Here is a 22,239-nt window from a genome sequence, read left to right on the forward strand (position 1 = left end):
ATCTGAAATGCTTTACAACAAATATATATTTCTTTTGCTTTTAATTACATTGTCTTGAAAAATGTTACATAGAACTAAAAGGCTTATGATGAAAACCAGCAGTCTCCTGCTACACTCCTACGCATCCCTCAGTCCCATGTCTCCTAGCTTACACTCCTATAATTGCTTCCTTGCTTCCAAAGATGTGTTGAAATCCCTTATCTGCTGCCCAATTCTCTTTATTCTGTGGGTTTCTATCTTTTCCATCGCTTTATTGTCATTTAGTGAGATTTCAAGAGGGAGAGGAAATTAATATGATCAATCTGCCACTTTTAATCATACAATCCAGGCTGATTTTTGGACATTATCATGGTGAATGGGATGTATCAAAAAATAGCGGCTTGTTTTAAAGACATCATTCTGGTGATTGGGAATAGGGATGGTGAGAATGGACTGGGGAGGGGAGCACCCAGAGGCTTGTGGGGAGAATGCTTAAAGAGCTGACAGGAGGGACTTCCCTGGTGGCACAGTGGTTAAGAATCCGCGTGCCAATGCAGGGGACACGGGTTCGAGCCCTGGTCTGGAAAGATCCCACATGCCGCGGAGCAACTAAGCCCATGCGCCACAACTACTGAGCCTGCGCCCTAGAGCCCGCGAGCCACAACTACTGAGCCCGTGTGCCACAACTACTGAAGCCTGCACGTCTAGAGCCCGTGCTTCGCAACAAGAGAAGCCACCGCAGTGAGAAGCTCGTGCACCGCAACGAAGGGTACCCCCGCTCGCCCCAACTAGAGAAAGCCCGCGCACAGCAACGAAGACCCAACGCAGCCAAAAATAAATAATAAATAAATAAAGTTATTTTTAAAAAAAGAGCTGACATGGTATTAGGAAGACACAGAGGTAGGCTTCTCACCCAGCTGCAGCAGGATGGAGACAACAACGTAGAGGGCACAGAGAGTCCGTGCCTCAGGGTCACAGCCCACGTCACGGGGCTGCTCACCCTGGTTCTGCTCCAGGATAGGCTCCACCTGGAAGGAAACCCACCAGACTGTAAAATCTAGAAACAAGGAAATATGCCAGAAATGGCAAATATTTGGCCGCACTCCTTAATCCTGAGCCCATGGCAGACGTAGCAATCCACCACGGCACTCTTGCCTGGAGACCCTCAAACTCTCAACATAGTGACAGGCACTGCTGATCTGTCAAGCTGGGGCCAACTGCCCTCCCGGGACTAACAGTTTTCCAACCCCCTTTCTTGCCCATAGGCAAGCAACGGAGCCTAAAAAGCCCATCCTAAGTTGTCCTGGAAACTATATATCCGGGGAATTGCCACAAACCAGCTGCACAGACAGCTGGCAGAGGACTATGAAGTAGGAAGGGACTGGTCACTGGGACTTCTGGATCCTTGAGAGCACGGGCATTCACTTCCACTAGGACCTGGGCCCTCAGCCCAGGCTGTCTTACCTTGTCCTTCAAAAAGGGCGGGGTCCCCTTAACTAGGGCCTCAGCAACAAGCTGCCCCTCCTCAGACAGCTCAGGGGGCAAAAAGGAGGGTGGCTGGTAGAGAGGCGAGGCACATAGTGGGACGGGGCTTCACTGTCTGGTGAGAGCTGGGACAAGCATCAGAAGTTCCAGAGAGCCCCAAGGAGTGCTAGATGGAGGTTCTTCCAAAGGGCTCCTGCTTTCCTCTTAGCCTGCAGGAGGTCGTAGGGGAAGAGGAGGCTGTCCCTCAATCCCTGGCCTGGGAAAGATGGCTAGTGTCTGAAGTGTGAAGTTCTATGCCTCACAAAATGTAAAAGGCAGTGTATACCCCCTTCCTCCCAAGATTTGATTCCCTACAGGCCCCTCTGCTCAGCATTTCCTCCACACCAGCTTACATCCAAACCCCTCCTCACCCATCAAGTCATCCAAGAAATCCAAAATGGCTTCTGTGTGCTCCTCCATCAAGATCCCAGCAGCGTATATACAATGGAATATTACTCAGCCATAAAAAGGAACGAAATTGGGTCATTTGTAGAGACGTGGATGGACCTAGAGACTGTCATACAGAGTGAAGTAAGTCAGAAAGAGAAAAACAAATATCGTATATTAACGCATAAATGTGTAATCTAGAAAAATGGTACAGATGAACCTGTTTGCAAGGCAGAAATCAAGACACAGACGTAGAGAACAAACATATGGACACCAAGAGGGGAAAGCGGGGGTGGGGGGGTGGGGGGATGAATTGGGAGATCGGGATTGACATGTATACACTAATATGTATAAAGTAGATAACCAATAAGAAACCGCTGTATAAAAAAAATAAAATTCATTGTTTCAAAAAAAAAAAAAGATCCCAGCAGCGTTAAAAAGGCTGCATGACAGAACCTGCTGGGCCTTCCATCTGTAGCTCCCCGGAGCGCCGGACCTCAGACACCTAGTACCAGGAGATGGGGGAGATAAGCCCAGTCCCATTATAGCAGGTTGTCTCCGCACTGGCTCCTCCCTCTCTCTGCCCCAGTTCTTCCTTGGGCCTCTTACTCTTCGCTCTAGATCCTGCAGCTCTTCATCCTTGCTGAGGCACTTGGTGAAGCAGCTTAGCACCTCTTTTCGCTCCTCAGTCGGATTCTGGAGGACTCGCGCCATGTCCTGCATCCTCTCCTTCACGCTTGGGAAATCCTCCAGACTCAAGGACTTCCCAGTAGAGGCAGAAATTAAGAACCCCACCCACCTAGCCTAGCAATCTCCATTACCAAGGCTCCCCAGACGCCATTCTTTATCTATCTTTCTTCTGGAGACCACCTCTCTGTATATTCCCTTCTTCTAGTCTTTTCCTGTTAAAACATCCTTCTTCCCAGACGCCCACCAGCATTGCCTCCCGCTGACCCCACTTCCACCTCCCCAACTCACCCTCAGTCTTATACCAACCCCCAATTCTTCTCCATCTGCAGGAAATCAAAGCTTATGCCGTCCTTTCCATTCAAAGTGCAAGCTTTGGGCCCCAGCAGGAGTAGTGAGGATTTAGAGGAAGTTAGAGCAGTGGTTCTCAGCCTCGACTGTGCATGAGAATCCCCTGGGGAGTGCCCAGACCCGATGCCCAGACCAGGCCACACCCCCAGATCACTTAAGTCAGAATTTCTAGAGGTGGGACTCAGGTATCACTACTTTTAAAGTTCCCCCCAGGTGATGTCTACAACTCATGAGAATCACTGTGTTTAGAGGAGACAGATGCACTCTCCAGACTGAAGTTGAAACCTGCTTTGGGCACTGTCCTACCCCTCTCCTCCCAACAAGCTCCACTGCCACACACACATATGCACACACACTCACGCGCACTCAGCTGCCCCACCTGAGCTGCACTTCTTGAGGCCAGAGGGCTCAAGAGTGAGGAGTGTAGCTACCCTGAACACAGCTGGCTTCCATCCTTACCTAACCAAGATGAACCGCCATCTTTCTCTGCAGAGAGGAAGAATAATCTCAGAGAGTCTTCAGGTTACCTCCACCCACCTGTGGACCTTCTTGTCCCAGTGGTGGAAGTTTTCAATTCTGGACTCTGAGCCCTCACTGCCCATGCCAGGGAGCCTGCATCCTCATCATTGTGTGTAAATGACAAAGCACTATATTTACAGACCCCTTCCTACACCCTCAGAGATAGCAGGTATAGGATTATACCTAGATGATTGAAGGAGAAATGGAAGCCCAGAGAGGGCCGCTCAGCAAGTTTGGATCAGGGCAGGAACTGGAATCTATCCCCTGACTCCTCTGTTATGGCACTTTAGTCTCTTCTGAGCTAGCAAGACCTTGCCAGGACTGAAACTGCAACTTCTACAACTTCCAGAAATTTTTCTTGAATTTTCTGCTCCATCTAGACTTCTCTCTACTCCTTCACAAGGCCTTTTAGGCAGTAACAACCCTTACTGGATTCAGGGAAAGACTCTGAAATTCCAGAGGAAGCCACGCGGTACGCGGGCCTCTCACTGCTGCGGCCTCTCCCACCACAGAGCACAGGCTCCGGACGCACAGGCTCAGCGGCCACGGCTCACAGGCCCAGCCGCTCTGCGGCATGTGGGACCTTCCCAGACCAGGGCACGAACCCGTGTCCCCTGCATCGGCAGGCGGACTCTCAACCACTGCGCCACCAGGGAAGCCCCCTAGTTCATTTTAATGTCAGCATAACCATGGCTCAGGAGGCTGTAGAGCTAGTGAGTGGCAGAGCCAGGACTAGGCCCTGAGACCGTCTGACTCCTAGTCCAGTGCTCCTTTCAGTGCTAGTGCTATTGTGTGAGAACTGACCAGGCAATTCAAGTGTGCTTCCTAGGCCAGTAACCCTTCAGTAAGGGCTGTGAGCCCAGGAACCAGCACACTGACCTGCACAGAGCAAGTCAAAGTTGGCGGAGCCTGGAAACCCTAGGTCAACATGCAATCCAACCTACTTCTCCAACAGGCAGATTTTTCTCCTGCCCTTACCACAGTTCTCACCTGGGTGCATCCTATTACATTCTTAGCACTAAGAACTCTATAATCCCAGGCCATTTGTTATCCTCTTTTTAAAAATAGTATCCTTGCCCATTCTGGAATGATGAACAGGAGGCCCAGAAGCTCACTCACCTTCTGGAAAGGATTTTTCTTTTCTGCCCGAGAAAACCTAATACCTAAACCAGTTTGTAAAAAGAGAAAGAGAGAAAGACCAGTTATCAAAAAGCTCCGTTCTGGGACTTCCCCGGTGGCACAGTGGTTAAGAATCCACCTGCCAATGCAGGGGACACAGGTTCATAACACTGGTCTGGGAGGATCCCACCTGCCGCAGAGCAACTAAGCCCCATGCACCACAACTACTGAGCCTGCGCTCTAGAGCCACGAGCCACAACTACTGGGGCCCCCATGCCTAGAGCCTGTGATCTGTAATAAGAAGCTCACGCACCGCAACGAAGAGCAGCCCCCGCTCTCAGCAACTAGAGAGGGCCCGCGTGCAGCAATGAAGACCCAATGCAGCCAAAAATAATTTTAAAAATTAAATTAAAAAATAAAAAATTGTTTTTAAAAAAGAAAGCTCAGTTCTCTCTCTGTAAGGTCCTCTTTCTCCCCAACCTTCCCACCCTGCCCTCCAACAGAAAAAAAAATACTAGGAGAGAGATGGGAGTTAACACTTCTAGGGAAGAATTAGTGTCATGCTGGGGCAAACCCTGGGTCAGTGGTGTCTGAGCAAGGACCCTTCATCACCCTTCTTCTCATTCCCCGGAACTTCCCCCCACCTTCTAGCTCACCAGGGCCCCTCCAGGCTGACATAGACCCCAGCTGAATCAACCCCCACCCTACTCATGTGTTCAGGCTCCCCCATCCACCCCGCCCCACCAGGCCTTGCTTACCCATAATCTCTGCGTTGGGGAAGACTGGCTGCTTTACTCGATAGCCCAGGACCTTCTCAGGGGTGATGGTCACTTCCGTTTGGTGCTAGGAAAAACGAGCTCAGGTTGATTGATCCCTAAGTGCTTGACATAGTTATCTTGCCTGATCTCCCAAACAATCCTGGGAGGTAGACATTTTTATCCTCATTTTACAGATGAGAGAACCGAGGCTCTGAGAGGGTCAGCAGATGAGCCCGTTTCACAGCAGTAGAGCTGAAATTTGAACCCGCATCTGACCCCAAAACTCATGTTGTTTCCACTTCATTCAACAAATATTTATGGGGAATTCCCTGGCCATCCAGTGGTTAGGACCTGGCGCTTTCACTGCCAGGGGCCCGGGTTCGATCCCTGGTCAGAGAACTAAGATCCTGCAAGCCGCGTGGCGTGGCCAAAAAAAAAAAACTTATAGAGGACAAAACATGCCCGTTTTGTTCCAGGCATCGTGGCTCCTGCCCTCCTGCCTCCTGGAAAGGGAGGAAGACAATGAACAAGCAAAAAACACCCGAGTAACTATGAACCGTGGGAAGCGCTATGAAGCAAATGAAGACAGAGCACCACTAAAGAGTAACAGGGGAGAGGCTGAGTGATGCCACACAGACTTTGTTGGGGCAAGAAGAGAAGTCGTAAGAAGGCCAAGGAGCAGGCAAGACTGCTCAGAGAGGTCTAAAGGAAGAGCTGAAGAGTGCGGAGGCTGGGCTGGCAGCCCCTGACCTGCAGTGGGTGAGCTGAGCTGGCTCTCCCACAGTCCCCACCTCCCAGGATCCTAACCTTGTGTTCATATCGGAGGCCAAAACATTTCATCGGGTCCCAAAAAATATATTGCTTTTCACTTTTCAGGATTACAGTCTTTGTCGTCTTCAGAGTTTCCGTTACTAGATAAAGGTCTTCTCTCATCGCCTGGACTGATTGGAACATAGGGGGCTCTTTACTCCTCTTCAGCTTTCTGGAGGGAGTAAAGGGGCAATGAGAGGGGCCCCACCTCCCAGGGACATTTCTCCCTCTCCAGCAGCTCGTTTCTATTTGAGATTAAGTGCCTCTGAGGCCAGAAGACCATCCCAGTTCACTTTACCCACTGTGGGTGGGAACGGGGTGCAAAGTGGGAAGGGAACCCGCTAGCATTTCTTGAAGATTACAGTGTACCAGCACTGTGAGATACTTCACGCGTCATTTCATTCAACCCTCACCGCCCCGCTATGATGTAGGCAGGATTGCATCCGTTTTTCATATGACGAAATTGAGGCTTAGAGACAGGTCGTGAATGGTCCAAGTTCACACAGCTAATAAGTGTATAACTGGGATACAAACCCCAGTGTGTATGAGTCCAAAGCTTGTGCCCTTCCCATGGCACTGAGATAGGTATCTGCCCAGTCCACAATACCCCCTTCTCTGAGAAGGGGCTCCAGCTCCCTGCACTGGTCTCTGGGGCCTGGTTGAATTGTCCACCCTTGGGGGTCCATGAGGCATCTCTGATTCCATAAAGAAATTCATTTGGTGACTTAAAACAGCCTGATGGGGGACTTCCCTGGTGGTCCAGCAGTTAAGACTCCACGCTCCCAATGCAGGGGGCCCGGGTTCAATCCCTGGTCAGGGAACTAGATCCCGCATGCATGCCGCAACTAGACCCCAAGCAGCCAAATATAAATATATGTATAAACCTCCCTCCCTCCCTACCTGATGGAACTTCTGGTATTTGCAACCAAAAGACCCCCAAGAAAGTCCTACATCCTTGCCTGAGCAGATCTTCCTCTACCTACCCTCCCCCCCACAACTCTATTTACACATTCCACATAGCTTCACTCTAGAAACAACAGGCTTGCTAGAAAAATTGAGTTCCCTCAGAAAAACTGCAGAAGCCCCCTCCCTAGCAATACCGTGATGGGTAGGGGTAGATCAAAGGACCAGTACAATTTCACTGCAAGGCTTTCAGTTTTTAATTAAAAAGGAAAAACAAAAGGCATCCACCGTGCTCAGGGAGGGCTAGCCCAGGAGAGCGGTGGGGCCCCTTCCCCCGACCCATCCACACTTTCCAACAATTGCAGCTAGGGAAGGAGACACCAATACCGACCACAACATGACTGCTGAGGAGGAAGGCTGGTGATATCCCTCTAAGTCCCTTGGAAGGACCATGCCCTCAGCTATCAGAACTTCTGTGGCACTTGATTGGTGCCACCCTGGTGGGGTGGGCCGGTGGCACTTCCTGTGCAGGAAATGTTCAACGGGGGTGCTTTGATTTCATTGGGCTTCACTTCAGCTCTCTTACCAAGTACTTACCATGTGCTGGGGATAAACAGAGAGGTTAGTAAAGTCAGTCCCTGGTCACAAGTTGTTCTGAGTGCAGTGAGGGGAGGGAACATGGAAACCACGGGCTTGCCGCAAGGCAGAGTGAAACAGGAACAAAACACAGATTTGAGCAGCACAGTATAGGAAAACAGAGGACAGTGGCCTCTTGAAACCAGCCAGTTTTGGTCCAAGCCCAAGTAATCAATCACCCCGGAGGACAACAGGGAAATAAGTGAATTGAGGACCTCAGAAGAAGGGCTCCTGGAGGCTGATTCTGGAAGAATGAGAAGGCTTCCTGAGGGTGGAGAAGAGGAGGGCATGCTTGAGTGAAGGAGTGGGATGGGGAGAGCTGGGAGTAGGGAGTGGGAGGCCGCACCAGCCAGGGGCCCCCCACCTCAGATGCTCTTGGTGCCCAAAATGGGCTTCTCCCTCTCTCCCTCCCCCTTGCTGCCCGCATCCAGCCTCACTTGTTCTTAATGGAATCCAGGAATTTCTGGAGTATCCGGGTCTTTGATAACTCGATGCCCTGCTCCAGGGACCTGGAGAATGTTATTCCCATGTCAAGTGTTTTTTCTTTGGGTAATTTCACGTCAAACTTCCCTTTGAGTCTACGCTATCCATAACTTGGGACTTAACCTCTGACCTGGAAAGAGAAAGGTAAACGTCACATTGAGGCTGACCCCAAAAGATCTCTCTCTAGAAAATCCTCCCTGGTGCACCCCGTCCTGGGCTCCCCTCCACGATCCCCTTCCCTTCTGAGGAATTCTTCCAGCTGTGGCTCTCCAGCCAATGCTGTTCTCACCAGAAGTCATCATGCCTGGAGCCCACTCTGCCACCTTCTTACCAAATGACCTTGGATAAGTCACATCACCTCTGAATCTGTTTCCTCATCTATAGAAGGAGAATTTTTTTTTTTTTTGGCTATGGCCTGCGGCATGTGGGACCTTAGTTCCCCAACCAGGGATCGACCCCGTGCCCCCTGCAATGGAAGCTCGTTGTCTTAACCACTGGACCACCAGGGAAGTCTCTGTAGAAGGAGAAATATTAATAGTACCTACTACTTCCCGTGCTTGAGGAAATTAATAAACTAATGCAGTTAAGCACTTAACAAAGTGCCTGGCACACATACTAAATGTTCAGTAAATGTGAGCTAGTCCTATATAACTATTTGAGAGGCTGAAATGAGACAAGGAAAAGTAAGGTGAAAGAATTAGGAGGCCCTGACCTTCGGGAAATAAAAGTTAAGCAGAGTTCAGTCTCTGTGTTTGTGTGCACTGTGCAGGTGTGAAGTGAGGCAAGTCTGGAAAGTTGCCCACCCAAGTGGACTCTGCCCAGCCTTGCATAAGGCCTTGCATCAGGCCTTGCATAAGGGCGTGGACTCCAAGTCAGTTGCTGCCCTGGAGCTAGTGGAGCATATGTGGAGATGCTGCCAGGCTGCGTGTCCTTCTCTCAGACCTCCCAGTTCTGAGCCTACAGAGCAGGGAGAACTTCTACTGCTGGATTTGGGGGGCAGGGCCGGATTTACAGAGAAGAAATGCATTTTGAAACTGGTGGAACTATGACAGACCTAGAAATAGTGCCTGAAATCAGTCCTGTGTGTGGGACGCTAATGTCTCAGGGCCCAATTGTTTCTTGAGTAACGTAAAAGTTCGTGGGTACTTTATCAGAGAGAAAGAAAAATCAAACCTTATGCACACAAAGAATACAGTATGGGGGAATTCCCTGGCGGTCCAGTTGTTAGGACTCTGGGCTTCCACTGCAGGGGGCATGGGTTCAATCCTCGGGTCAGGGAACTAAGATCCTGCAAGCCACACGGTGCAGCAATCAATCAACCAATCAATAAAACAGTATGGAGGAGGGGCAGGGGGAAAGAGTAACTTGACAGTGGAGAAACCTGACAGGCAGTACCTCAGCCAGCTGACCAAGGTCAACATCAACAGTGATAAGTCATGTTGATAGTACATAACCTTGATATGATGTGATGGGGACAGCACTTTACCTCTGCAGTCTTCCTCCCCCAAACCCATTACCTAGGTCTATCCATAAGAAAAAAATCAGACAAATTCCAATCAGAGGGGTGTCCTACAATATGCCTGACCACTACTGCTCAAAACTGTCAAGGCGGCTTCCCTGGTGGCGCAGTGGTTGAGAGTCCGCCTGCCGATGCAGGGGACACGGGTTTGTGCCCCGGTCTGGGAAGATCCCACATGCCGCGGAGAGGCTGGGCCCGTGAGCCATGGCCGCTGAGCCTGTGCGTCCGGAGCCCGGGCTCCGGGGGGGGACAACAAAAAGAGGAGCCCGGCCCCCGCAAAAAAAAAAAAAAAAAAACTGTCAAGGCCATCCAAAACAAGGCAAGTCAAAGAGGAGCCAAAGGAGACGTGACAACTACATGTAACATGATGTCCTGGATGGGATCCTGGAACAGAAAAGGGACACTACATAAAAATCAAGGAAATCTGAATAAAGTATGGACTTTAGTTAATTAAAAAAAAAACAAAAAACAACGATGTACACCATCTAGTTAAAAAAATAATAATCTGTTTGAAAAGGGAGCAGACCAAGTTGCTGAAAATCAATTTAAATGACCAGTTCACCTCATTCTTAAGGACTTTTTTAGTTTGGTTTCATCTCTCCCTCTGAATTTTTTTATGCAAACAGATAGACTTTCCCTTAAAGCAAGTTAACTGACTTAGTCAAATTTTTTTTTCCATAATTAAACTTGCCCCTGCCCCCTGGGGAGTAAGATGATCATTGCAAAACATTCTAGTCCTGCTTTAAAGTTTTCTTCTGTTTCCAGTGAACTTGTCTTTTTTTTTTTTTTTGACAATTAGCTTTTAGTAAATTGACTCTTGGCAATTCTCGTTTCAGCGAATTGACTCAGAGTCTTTGAAAAATACTAATCTGAAAATTTCCTAAAGTCCCCTGCTTACTTAAACCCCACTTGTGGAAAAGCCCACCACCTCAGAGTATTCTGTGCACTGCTGTTGGTCACATAACAGCAGTACCAGGCACGTGGCAGGTGCTCTAAAACTATACACTGGTGTCGTTAGAATTCTTTTCCATCTCTTGGTGAGATCCAAATGGGCTTTGGCAGAGATGTCTGAGCTGTAAAACTCCTCACCATGAGGCGTGAGATGCTGCAATAAGTCTCCAAGTGAGGGTTCATCAACACCTATCCTGGGGCTTCTGAAACCCAAGAAACCCCAGGAGTCGCTGAGCTTGGAAGCAGGGGGATGGAACAGACTTCTCTACTAAGGCCTTTGAGCCCATAAGGGAGTTCTGCTCACCAGCAACTTCCCATTCAGCCATGATCTCCAGGAACGGGAAGGGATAATAATAATAACCGCCACCAGTAGAATGATTGAGGCGAACTTTTATTGAATGCTCCTTCTTGCATGCACTGTGGTAAACGATTTATGTAATTTATCTCTTTTGATTCTTGCAACAGTCTTCTTGAGTTGACAGACGAGGAAACAAACTTAGATAAAACCACTTGTCCAGAGGTCACCCAGCTGGTAAGTGTGGCAGAGCCAGGTTTCGAAGGCAGATGCCCCCAATTCTAAAGCCTGAGTCCTTTCCTAACCACTAAGCTAACTGCCTCCATTTAATTATCCATTTAAATGATAAACATTATAAACACATGAGAAGACCTCGGCTAATTTAAAAGAGAATTATTTACAAAGGAAAAAAAATAGGAAAGACGACTATTAAAGAAGAGTTTCCAATAAAAATAAATTTCCATTTCCCCTATTCCCTTCTCCCCATGCAGCTCTCCCGTACATTTCTTTAATTGAGGTGTATGGACGTGTACATACAAATACCACGGTTCCTTTTTTGACTGGCTGACCTCATTGACAGCAATGGGGTGTTGACAGTGGGGTAGCGTAGGCATAGACAAAGTCTCTCACCCACCTCATACGGAGGACCTTGGAGCCCAGGAACCAGCTTATCAAACAGCCCTTCACCCTTGTCCATCTCCAGGATGTCCTACAGGATGAGGTCTCTCTTATCATATTGGTATCCAAAGAAACGTCTCCTCTCCTTCACCAGATAGAAGCAGTGGAATCTGTCACCATCAATGAGGCTTCTGACAGCGATCATATCCCCACCAGCGTCCATGTGTTGGACCACAGCTCTTGTGACTTTCTCAAATACCACGAGCATGGTACCTGGACCAACTGGGAAAAGGAAGCCCATTGCAGTTTGGGGGAGGGAAATATTGGTTCTTTAAATCTTCTACCTTTGGCAGCTTGGGGTCAAGAAAGATCCAAAAGTTCTAGGCCAACCAGAACAGTTTGCCTTCCCTGTTTCCAGAAGGTGTGGTGGTCACTACACACTAAGGTGGGACGGCCATCACAAATGCTGGATTCTCCTCTGCCCCTTGTGGAAGCTTTCTGGAGGAAAGCTGGAGTGGCGATTGCCCGGAAGGAAAGCGAGATCTGTTTTCTGCATCTCCCACAGCAGTTGCCCCTTGCTCAGAGGGGCCGATGGCTGGGAAGGTAGGCTCACCATCCCCAGCCAGACCCTCACCAGTGCTGATGAAGAGAACCCAGGAAGAGATGAGGGGCATGACTGCCGAACCTCACATTACCAACCCCAACAGACGACTCGCTTCGCTCTGACCCCTGGGCCACCCCCACTTGCCTGTTCTGCAAGGCAGTTGGATGGTTGCCCCTACCAACCATTTCCCAGTGAGATGGTCATAAACTGGCCTCAGAAGGAAACAAGAGAGAAAAGGTAGTACTCTACCTTTGTACTCAAGAGTGGCTTGGAGCTAGGTGCTCTGGACAGCCCCCCACCCCCAAGTCCTGTCTCCTCAGTTTCTGGTCAACTTCTGAAGGGTCCGCTTATACTTGGTAAAATAAAATGAATCCCAAAACCCCGCCTGGGGCATCTCCCTCCACCCACTCTCCCCTTCACCCTCTCCTGGTCTACTTTTGTCTCCATCTTGCCTGCCCTGCGGGACCCTCCACGGGCCCACCACGGGGCCAGCCTGACACAGCTGCTCCTCCCCCATTTCTGTTCAGCAGCAGCTCTTGTGTCCCCACCACATTGGACCCTTCGGGCTCTCTTTCCTCCAAATCCTTCTTACTCTTTCCCCTTCCATCAATCATTCCGCATCTCCTTCCCTTTCTTCAGGCTCCTCTGTCACCCTCCTGAGGCCAGATCACCCCTCACAGTCTTCCTGGCCACCTTCCCCTAAGTCCCTTCTGGCTAGTCCAGGCACCTACTCACCCATGCTCCCTTCTCTGCCCCTGCCCCCATCATGGTGGCCAACTCTCCACTCACTCCCCACCTAGGAATTCATCTGGGTATATGGAAAGGCTGTGCCCAGGGCCCACAGTCCATCTCAGGGGCCACCCACCTTTTTTTATCCTCAGCTACTCACCAAAAATGGAGGTTGAAAGAGTCCCCTCTGTGTAAGATCTCTGCACAGTTCCTGGCCACTGTGTCTCAGGAATTGAAAAAAAAACAAAAAAAACCAAAAAAAACTGGAAAGCTAAGTGCCCCACCTCTCAGGCTTTTAGATAAGCCACGTTATAGCTAGGGTGGAGGCAGACAGGCCAAAGGTAAGAAACCAACCCTTCCCTCCTCCTGGACCCAGGGAGCAGGTGGGAGATAGATGATAGACATACACAGATGATAGATATACACAGGTGACAGATATACACAGACGACAGATATACAGATGACAGATATACACAGACGACAGATATACACAGACGACAGATATACACAGATGACAGATATACACAGATGACACTGCACTGAATGTAAAGACTCCTCCCTCTCCTGGCCATGTGAGCCTCAGTAAGTCCTATTCCCTCCCACTCATGCTTATGGTGGGGAGAAGGAAGCAGGAAGATTCCTCTGAAGACACAAAGGCCAGGAGGAGATGCAGCCCTCCAAAGCAAGGAAGAGAAGTGAAACAGGGCAGGAATTCAGAGGAAAGGACTGGGCACCCCTTGGGGCTCTGCCTTCTACATGAAGCCATTGCTGAACTGACCTCCTCCCTGGCCATGTCACAAGCTATCCCTCTGCCAGCCCAGCCTGGCTGAAGCCCAGAGGTGTAAGTTCTGTCTGAGGACCAGCCAGGCGAAGTCCCAGAGCAAAGTGCTGCTCTCTGGCCAGCTTACTGCCTCTGCCAGTTCCCCGCCAGCCCCTCCAGCTTGCTCTGCTGGAGGCAGCAGGAAAAGCAGAGGTCCCAGGGGCCCTCCCACCATCCAGGCAGGGGGTCAGACTGATGCTCCACACTGCCCCGTCTCCGCCCCCTCCAGGAAGCAGAGGCCAAACTCAGGGGAAATAGGAACACACTGTCCTTTATTTGTGTTTCTCAGAATACTGTACAAAGGGAGTAAAAATCCTATTCACACTTTGCTTAGAAAGATTTTGAGGTCAAAGTTCCTTATGATACGTGGGGCGGGGGCTGGGGGGACCAGGATGCAGAAAACAGGGCCAGTGACGCCACCACCGCCGCTGCCAGCGCTCCCTCAGCGCCCTGGCACCCACACCTTCTCAGAAGTAACACGGACCCCAGTCAGGCTGGGGAGGGGAGAAGGCGGCTCCTTCCCGCCCCTGCAGGTCACTCCCTGCACCTGCCGCTGTCCCGCTTGAGAGGGACCATGCGGGACTCTGCAGCCCACCAAACCCCTTTGGAGGTGGCCTGATGGCCCCAAAGGTGCATGCCACACGAGAGGCCCCGCCCCAGCGCAGTCTGCACAAGGAGGTTACCGGGTGAAGGGCTGCAGAAGGGCCCCACCATTCATCATGTCTGTCCCATGTCCCCGCGGCCCTCACACCACTGCAGAGACGGGCGTCAAACTGGACCTGTGCTTACAATGACGCACAGGCCCCTTCCACCCATCTCCACCCCCTCATGCCAACCCAGGAGCTTCAAACCCATAGCAGCCTCCCTTCCCATTACCCCCACCATGCTGTGGGTAAGTGACCCTCCAAGACTGCCCCCTTCCCTGACCACTTCCCAAAGAATGAGGTTGGGTCTGTTCCCCCCCCCCCCCCCCCCCGCATCTTACACGAACCCCCACTGCTCTGCGGCCCCGTTGTTTTCAGTCTCAATTCACCCTCCCCACCCCTGCCCCCAGCCCCCTCCCCACCTCCACCAGGGCCAGAAGGCTGCAGCCCTGGCCCCCCACCTCTGGGACCAGGCCATGCACACTCAGCGCCATCCCCCCACATCTCCTTACCCTCCCCACCCGCACCTAGTACCCTGGGGGGCGCTGTACGGGAGCTGTCTGACTTGAATTGGACAATTCTCTACCCAGAGGGATGACGCACTCTCTCACAACTGCTTTCGTATATATAAGCACACACTGTCATCCTAAAGACTTAAGAATTAACGTGAAACAAACTAGACGCTGTACCGTTCCCTCTGCCCTGCTCACAGGGGTTAAAGTGCTTTAGCAGGTCAAGGAGGCGCAAGCGAGCAGGGGGCTTCCCTGGCCTCTTGTCCCAACCTCACAGGTCTGTGTTCAGCCCAGGAGCCCAGCCCATTCCAGGAGCACCCCCATGAGGCAAAAGGAAAAGATCAAAAGAATCAGGAGGGGTCAGAGCCCCGGGAGGGGGCCCACCCCAAACTACTTCAAGTCTGCTACTGTGGGAAGTGAGGGGGAAACTAGGGCCCAGAGGCTCAACCCCCAGCTCCGGCGGTACCCAGCGGCTCCTTCTGTCTTCAGCGTCACAGCACAGGCTTCTACCCCTCCCCTGCCATCCCACACAGGGGAAGGGGCTGCACCCTCAGTACTTATTGATTCCAAAAATCCGGACTCCATGGAGCTGCGGCAGCTTGGGGATGAGCACGCTCATCAAGGACACAGTGTTGAGGATGAAATGGATCTGGTCGTACTTGGTGTAGAAGCTGGTGAGGAAGTACCTGGGTGGGGAAGGTTGGGGGCAGGTATAAGACGCTGTTTGGAAGATGCCTTTCTCCCTCACTCCCTGGTCGGGGGAGGCAGATTCCTGACAGCCAAGGAGTTATGGGAAAGACCCCCCCCAGAACAGAAGTAGGGTGGCAAGATCCGCGCAGCTGAAGAAGCCCCTGCTGACCCAGTCCCCTTGCTCTACCCCAAGCCCATGGGCCAAACTCACTGGCAGGAAGAAAGCCCCAACCGAGGAAAGACAGGACCAGGGAGGCACAACCTGAGCCCAGTGTAAGACCCAGGCACACCCCAACCTTCCTTCCTTTGCTCATTCCTATGCCAAGAGCCACAGCTGGCGAGGGGTTTAAGCCTTGCAGGGCCCCAGGGTCCCCCAGGCCTTGGCCTTCCTGCTGGCGTCCCCCTCTCCCTAAGGCACTCACAGCACAATGGGTGTGATGGTCAGGAATTTCCGAGATGCCGTGAACTGGACTCCATAGTCCATCTGCTCCCAGTGTGTTAGCAGCCTCGCCTTGCCCTGGTCTGGGGTCTCAAAGGGGGTCCCCTTCACCGTGTGCAGGAAGATGTACATGCCCTGGAGGGAGGGGCCTTTGTTAGAGGATGCAAAAGGCCAAAGGCCCTCCAGCTCAGCTCCTCCGCCCCAGTCACAGACGTGGGCTCCTGGTGATCTGGAACCCCCTCCGCTGGGCAGGGGGATGCGGGCTGGAGGTCAGGTGGGAGGAGCTGGGAGCCTGGCCAGAAAATAAGGGGACCCACCGGGTGAGAGGGCAAGCCTGGCATGAGGAGAACTCCCGGGGAGGTGTCAGCCACAGAACCAGCATGGAGACGCCACCCCTCCAGCCCAGGGCTAGGCTCCCTGTGCCTGCCAGCTGGCAGGGGGCAAGCAGATGGGAAGGAACGAGGCCCCTGCTTGCCCACCAAAAGAATACCAGGGAGCAAGCAGGTAGCGAGGGAGCAGAGAGGGGCAAGAGGAAAAGATGCTCTGAGATCCTAACTCGGGAAAGAGGCATTTCTGCCCCAGGCTAGGACCTGGATCCCCTGGACTCTTTAGGGCCCTTCGTTCAGCTCTCCGTGGCCCATCTTCCAGGTCCACAAGTCCTAGAGGAGTGGACATATCTGCAGATTTTATTCCAATAAAGAGGAGTGGGGCAGAAAGAAGAGGGTGGGCGTCTGGGCTCTGGTGACACGTGCCGTCAGCACGTCACCCTGACGTCTGGCCCACGTCTGGCGGGCTCCCATCCTCCCCAGCCCCACCAAAGGCAGGCAGCAACAGGTCCTCACCATGTTGTGGATGAGGTTGGTGAGGGTCCAGACGACGGGGACGCTCACAAAGGGAATGCTGAGCAGCACGACGTGGAGGAGCCCAATGGCCAGCACGTAGGAGAGCCAGATGCCACGGCTGTTCATCACCCGCGTGTTGGGGTTCACCTCGCTGTGTGCTGTTCCCACATTCATCCTGCTGCCCCTCTCCTGCCACTGTTCTGCAAACAAGCAGCACAGGTAAGACAGGTCACACCACTTTCCCTGCCCTCTCACACCCTCCAAATCCTGCAGGGAAGGAGGCTCTGCTCTCCCCGAGAACTCCAAGCAGGTCTACCATTTTGATTCTCAAGCGAGAAGGCCAGAGAAAGTCCATGCAGACTTAACTCTATTCATTTCTCACTGCTGGGTTGGGATAAACACCAGGCTGCTCCGCACATAGTCCAAACAGGACAGTGCCCTTCCAGGCACTGGGACTGCCTGGGTGGATAGGTCATCAAGAGGCATGGAGCCCCAGAGTAAAGAAACCACTGCCCATCCCGCAATCTCACCCTCCAGAGGGTCCTCTTCCCACGAAGCCCAGGGGAGGGGAGAAGAGGCCTGTGCCCTAAGAATCACTCAGCATAACCCCTGCTGGACTCCGTCTTGCTGAGGGTCTGATATAAGACACCTCCACCCCTGAGCCCCCCGCCCTCCCGTTACAAGGAATAAAAGGAGATGAGAACAGTCAGTAGTGGATAAAATATTTGGGGGTCATTGCTTCTACCCATCTCCCCTAATTCTCCAATCCTGGGTATGACTGGCAGGGTAGAAAGAGAGGGAAAGGGAAGAAAAGAGAAAACAGACTAGAGACAAACTTTGCCCAGACCTGGAAGCTGCCTTCTTGGTGACACAAAACAACCCATCCAGATGTTTTATCCATTTGGCAGCCACTCAGGCTAACCCTTGTGATGCCACCCATTTTGCTGCCAAACTACCAGGGCCCTTTTCCCCACCAGAGGAGAGGCAAGGATAGAGAACATAGCCAACATCTACAGCTCCCACGGGTGGCTGGAGCCCACATCAACATACCTCTCCCAGGGATACAAAACCACACCTGTGGCCTCTCTCCTACCCCCCCCCCTTTTCTGTCTGCCCACCCATCGTCACCTGGGCCTCCTTTCCCAGCACCTGTTTCCAGGTGTAAGTTAGCACCATGCCTTCCCCTGCCCAGCTCTAAGGGCAGAAGCCCTGCAGCAGGAGGAACCAGGAGGGCTGCCCTTGATGCCCATGAAACAATGCAGCCCAGCTGCATTCCTGGATGCAGGTAAGGAGGGGAACGAGCAGCCCCATGTCCAGAGCTGAGCTGTCCCCAGATCCCTGAGGGCCCTGTGACCAGCAGGAGGTGGGGACAGATGGCACCTTTGTACTGGCTCTCCTCCCTAGCTGAGGGAAGATCCTGCCTGATAAAGACCCTAAGGTCATCACCATGATAACAGCCCCATCTTTCCCGGGGATACAGATGAGGGCATCCTGGAAGTGCCCAGAAGGTCACCTCCCTCACCCTGCTGCAACAAACCCCCTCAGAATCGGTTGCCCTCTATCTCTGGCTAGGATCACAGAGTCTGCAAAGGAGCCGATTCTCAAGAATCAGATCCCTACTTCCAGGGTAATGGGAACAAGTTTCCTCCTTTCAGATGGCTCCAAGCTTAAAGACCTCAGGGGAAATGTGACCCACAACACACTTTCCCAACATACAAACACATGAGATGGCCCAGGGTGCATCCAAAAGTAGCGATGCTCCTGGGGCCCACCAGCTCAACCCATTAGGCTGGATCACTGGGCCTAAGAGAAACCCAAGGAACTAGAAAACCAGGAGTGACTCAGGTGTTTACCTTCCCAGGGCCTTAGGGCTTCAGTTACCCTAACAGAGCTCCTGGGACACCTACTGCACAAAAGCCGCCACCTGGTGGACAGGGTGGTCGGGGAGACTTGGCTAGGAAGTGAGGGCTCTGAAGGACTTCATTACTGACGAAGGAGAGAGAAAGAATTCCCCAAGTTGACCAGAAACTGCTACCCCTCCCCACTTCTCCCTAACCTAGACCCTCAAGGGTGTAGCAGTAGCTAGACCTCTAGCCCTCCCTAGTGTTTTGTCCAGGAGTGCTAAGAGCCTTGCTGAGTTCCAGATCATCCTACACTCCTTTCTGGCTGTATCAGGGCATCCAACGAAGCCTGATGAGTCTGGGAGGGGCCCAGACCTATGACTTAAATGACACCCTGGGAAGCTTCTTCCTGAAACCTGAACACTAAGTGCCCTGAGAACAAAACATCTCAGAAGCCCACCCCCCCAAAAGAGGCCCCCCCCAAAAAAGAAAAAAGCAGAAGAGGTCAATAAACTAAGAAAAAGACTGGAAGCAAGAAGCACTCTTGAGACTTTTGTGTGACTAAGGATACATATAACCACTGCTAGTGAAATAACCAACTGCCCCTGGCCCAGAAGGGGAGAAATGGAGAGAAGAAGCTGTTGGAGATAGAGTAGGCGCACAGCCGCTGAGCCTGAAAAGTTCTGCTGCCACCGCTGGCAGCTGGCAGGTGGCTGCCTGTGTCAGTCCCTGATGTGGTTTCACAACCTGCCTCAAACCAGAGCCTGCAGCAACTTTGTTCTGTTAACTACTTTCTTGCTGGTAACTCTTTCCTACTAATTCCCTCCCTTCCCCTCTGGCTCCGTATACAAATATCTCTGCCTAGCCAGTCTGTCAGACACCTAAGCCGAGGCCACAGTGCCAGCAGCCAGGTGAGCGCTTCCTAATCTCTCCCCCAAGTAAGGGCAGCAAATCTTTCGCCTTCTGGGTTGAGGAGCACACAGCCTGCAACCTGGACCCCAACGGGGAGTCCCTGGCAGCACGCCACAGTGCCATTTTCATTCCGCCCACCCCGCAACCCGCAGGGCCACAGTCGTTCACCTCGCAGCTCCGGCTCTGCCTCCCGGACTCGGGGTGGCGGTGGGAATGGAAAAACGGCGAGTACAGGAGGGAACCCACACTAGCACGGGAAGAGGGTGAAGCGAGGAGGCGGAGTTTTCACTATTGTTGGGTTTTCTGAGTGGGATTTCAAGCCGAAGTGGGGAGCCTCCGCTCCGTTCCCCAGCCTGGGACCTCGCACTCGGAGCCTGGCCCGGTCCGGAGCCCCCCCCCCCCCCCCCCCCCCCCCCCCCCCCCCACTCCTCCTCTACGCCCCATCCCGGGCCTCCGCCCGCACTTTCCCCTTTGGGCATCCCTTCGACTGATGCACGCCCCCCCCGCCCCCCGCTCGGCTGACGCACCCCGTCCACCTCCGCTCACCCTGTCCCGGTCCCCTCCAGCCACGGGCGCCTCCCCAGCAGCCCCCACCTCCTTTCCCGTCCCGCCTCTAGCCCCAGGAGGCTCCCGGTTTGGCCACTCCGAAGCCGCCCGTCCGAACTCACCGTGCGCGGCCGGAGCTCGAGGCCCGGGAGGGGTGCCCGGGGGCGAGGGTCGCTGCTGCTCCAGCAGCTGTAATAAGCCGCGGCGGCAGCCACCCCGCTAGCAGCTCCGGCCGAATCAGCGACCCGCGCCGGCCCCCATTACGTCACCGCCCAGCGCCGGCCCGCCCGCCGCCTCCTGGGAGTTGTAGTTTTTCTTTTTAACCCCCGCTCCAGCCCAGGCCTCGCTGGGGCCGCACGGAGCTTTCAATAGCAAGAGAAACAAAGATCAGATGGTATCGCTTTGGCGCATAGCAAGGCCTGTTTCGGCGTCTGCGCGCTGCTTGTGGGGTTTACTCTTGCCCGGTTTTGCTGGCGAGGAAACTTGGAGTTTTAAGTAGCTTGCCACAGCCCCCGGCTGGGTCCCCCCCAGAAATTCTGACCTCAAGTCAGAGTTTTTCATCTACACCTCGCTGCCAGAAATCGACTGGCTCAGCCGGTGCTGGGCCCTCCTGGAAGCGGGTTTTTCACAACGTTGCTTAGGATGAGAGTCTGGAGGGCAGAGAATGCAGTCCACAGCCTGTCTGCTCCTCAGTTACACCTGACCCAGGCTGGCCTGGGCCAGGTCACATCCTCGGCCTCCCCACATTAGAAGTTGGAAGAGGACTTGGGAAGACGACCTGATGAATAGCCAAGACCCTGAGTCCCAGCCCCTGGTCAGCTGTTTGGCTTTGGGTGGGAGGCTCTCGGATCTGCACTTTTCACCTCTGCATGCTCTAAAGGCAAGGGCACAGATTTTCCTGTCAGGTAGACTTAGCCGGCACTGCTTCACCAGCAGTGTCACCCTGGGCAAATAACTTGTCTTAATCTCCAATTCCATACCTGTGAAAACCTACCTCCGAGGTTGTGGGAATTCAGAAGAATGTATGTATAGCAACTGTTGCGTGGTAGGAAGCTGTTGCTGTAGGAGGTTGAACTAAACGACTCTTGAGGTCTCCTGGGTCACTCCCACTCTCCGTGTCACCAAGAGTGCCTTGTTTGAGGAGTTTCCAATCCCCTGACCCAGGTTCTAAGTCCACTCTATGCACAACAGGGCTGGAATAGCAGGGTCAGGTGATGTCATGACACGCCAATCTGACTGGCTGTAAACACACACTGAAGGTGAGGGGACAAAAAGGAGAATGCTGGCCCAGCAAACCTGCGGAGCACTCCTCTGTGACCTCACCCACCCCTCCCCAAGGGGGCTTCCAGGGAACAGCTGTCACAAAGCAGGAGTGGGGCCCCCAGAGGCACCTAGTGGGCACCAAGCAGGTGGATATCTGAACCACTCAGAGCAGAACAGGCAGCTTCTCGAATATTTCCAGGGCCAGTAGCCCAAGAGCTCTCAGCCCAAGACCTAAATGGTCACCCCAGAATCTGAAAAATTTTTGCTGTGTCTTACAGAAGTTCCTACTGGTAGGGAGAGGCCCCTTTCCTTACAGTCAGCCTTGTGAAGAAATAAGCAAAAACTGAGTGTTGTCCTTTCCTTAGAAGCCTCCCCGGTATTGAGGAAAAAAAAAAAAATCTCTTGGGCTTCCCTGGTGGCGCAGTGGTTGAGAGTTTGCCTGCTGATGCAGGGGACACGGGTTTGTGCCCCGGTCCGGGAAGATCCCACATGCCGCGGAGCGGCTGGGCCTGTGAGCCATGGCCGCTGAGCCTGCGCGTCCGGAGCCTGTGCTCTGCAACGGCAGAGGCCACAATAGTGAGGCCCGCGTACAGGAAAAAAAAAAAAAAAAAGTCTCTTATTTTTCCCAAAGTGAGCCTACTTGTCTCCTTCGACTTTTCTCTGGGATTCTTCCATCCTCCCCGAAGTTGATCAAGCTCTCTGATCTTTGCCAGTTTCCTCACTCTCTGTGAAGTTCAGTGACCCAGACTGGATCCATGTCTCAAATAAGGGTCTGACTAATGCATAGTCTTAACAGAAAGATTATTGGACATGCCATGCCCTATTAATAGCTCCTGTTATCAAGGGTTTGTTGTTTTT

At 52.6% G+C, this 22,239-nt stretch overlaps 2 protein-coding genes across 4 annotated transcripts; both read right to left on the bottom strand.

Annotated features, from left to right (window-relative positions):
- Positions 1 to 863: 863 nt before the first annotated feature.
- On the bottom strand, positions 864 to 11,945 carry GSDMB (gasdermin B). The gene is given in 12 exon segments (XM_029211648.1): positions 864 to 1,007; positions 1,444 to 1,516; positions 1,877 to 1,958; positions 2,347 to 2,395; positions 2,500 to 2,658; positions 3,389 to 3,414; positions 4,567 to 4,584; positions 5,325 to 5,409; positions 6,132 to 6,306; positions 8,111 to 8,234; positions 8,237 to 8,273; positions 11,556 to 11,945. Coding segments are annotated over 12 exon segments (1,257 nt in total). The 5' UTR covers positions 11,841 to 11,945.
- A 2,830-nt stretch (positions 11,946 to 14,775) lies between these two features.
- ORMDL3 (ORMDL sphingolipid biosynthesis regulator 3) lies at positions 14,776 to 21,197 on the bottom strand. Of its 3 annotated transcripts, none has more exons than XM_029210745.1 (4): positions 21,113 to 21,197; positions 16,820 to 17,019; positions 15,961 to 16,112; positions 14,776 to 15,534 (listed from the first exon to the last, which is right to left on the bottom strand). In XM_029210745.1, exons 2-4 carry the CDS (start codon positions 16,991 to 16,993, stop codon positions 15,399 to 15,401), a joined length of 462 nt encoding a protein of 153 aa, XP_029066578.1. In that variant the 5' UTR covers positions 16,994 to 17,019; positions 21,113 to 21,197; the 3' UTR covers positions 14,776 to 15,398. The 3 variants fall into 3 exon arrangements, with proteins under 3 accessions (XP_029066578.1, XP_029066577.1, XP_029066579.1); XM_029210744.1 differs by lacking the exon at positions 21,113 to 21,197 and adding an exon at positions 20,241 to 20,352; XM_029210746.1 differs by lacking the exon at positions 21,113 to 21,197 and adding an exon at positions 20,241 to 20,330 and having other exon boundaries at positions 16,820 to 17,014.
- Between the last annotated feature and the right edge of the window lie 1,042 nt (positions 21,198 to 22,239).

The sequence above is a fragment of the Monodon monoceros genome, unplaced genomic scaffold (assembly GCF_005190385.1).
Source record: "Monodon monoceros isolate NGI ecotype Baffin Bay Population unplaced genomic scaffold, NGI_Narwhal_1 Super_Scaffold_9, whole genome shotgun sequence".
NCBI classification, from domain to species: Eukaryota; Metazoa; Chordata; class Mammalia; order Artiodactyla; family Monodontidae; genus Monodon; species Monodon monoceros.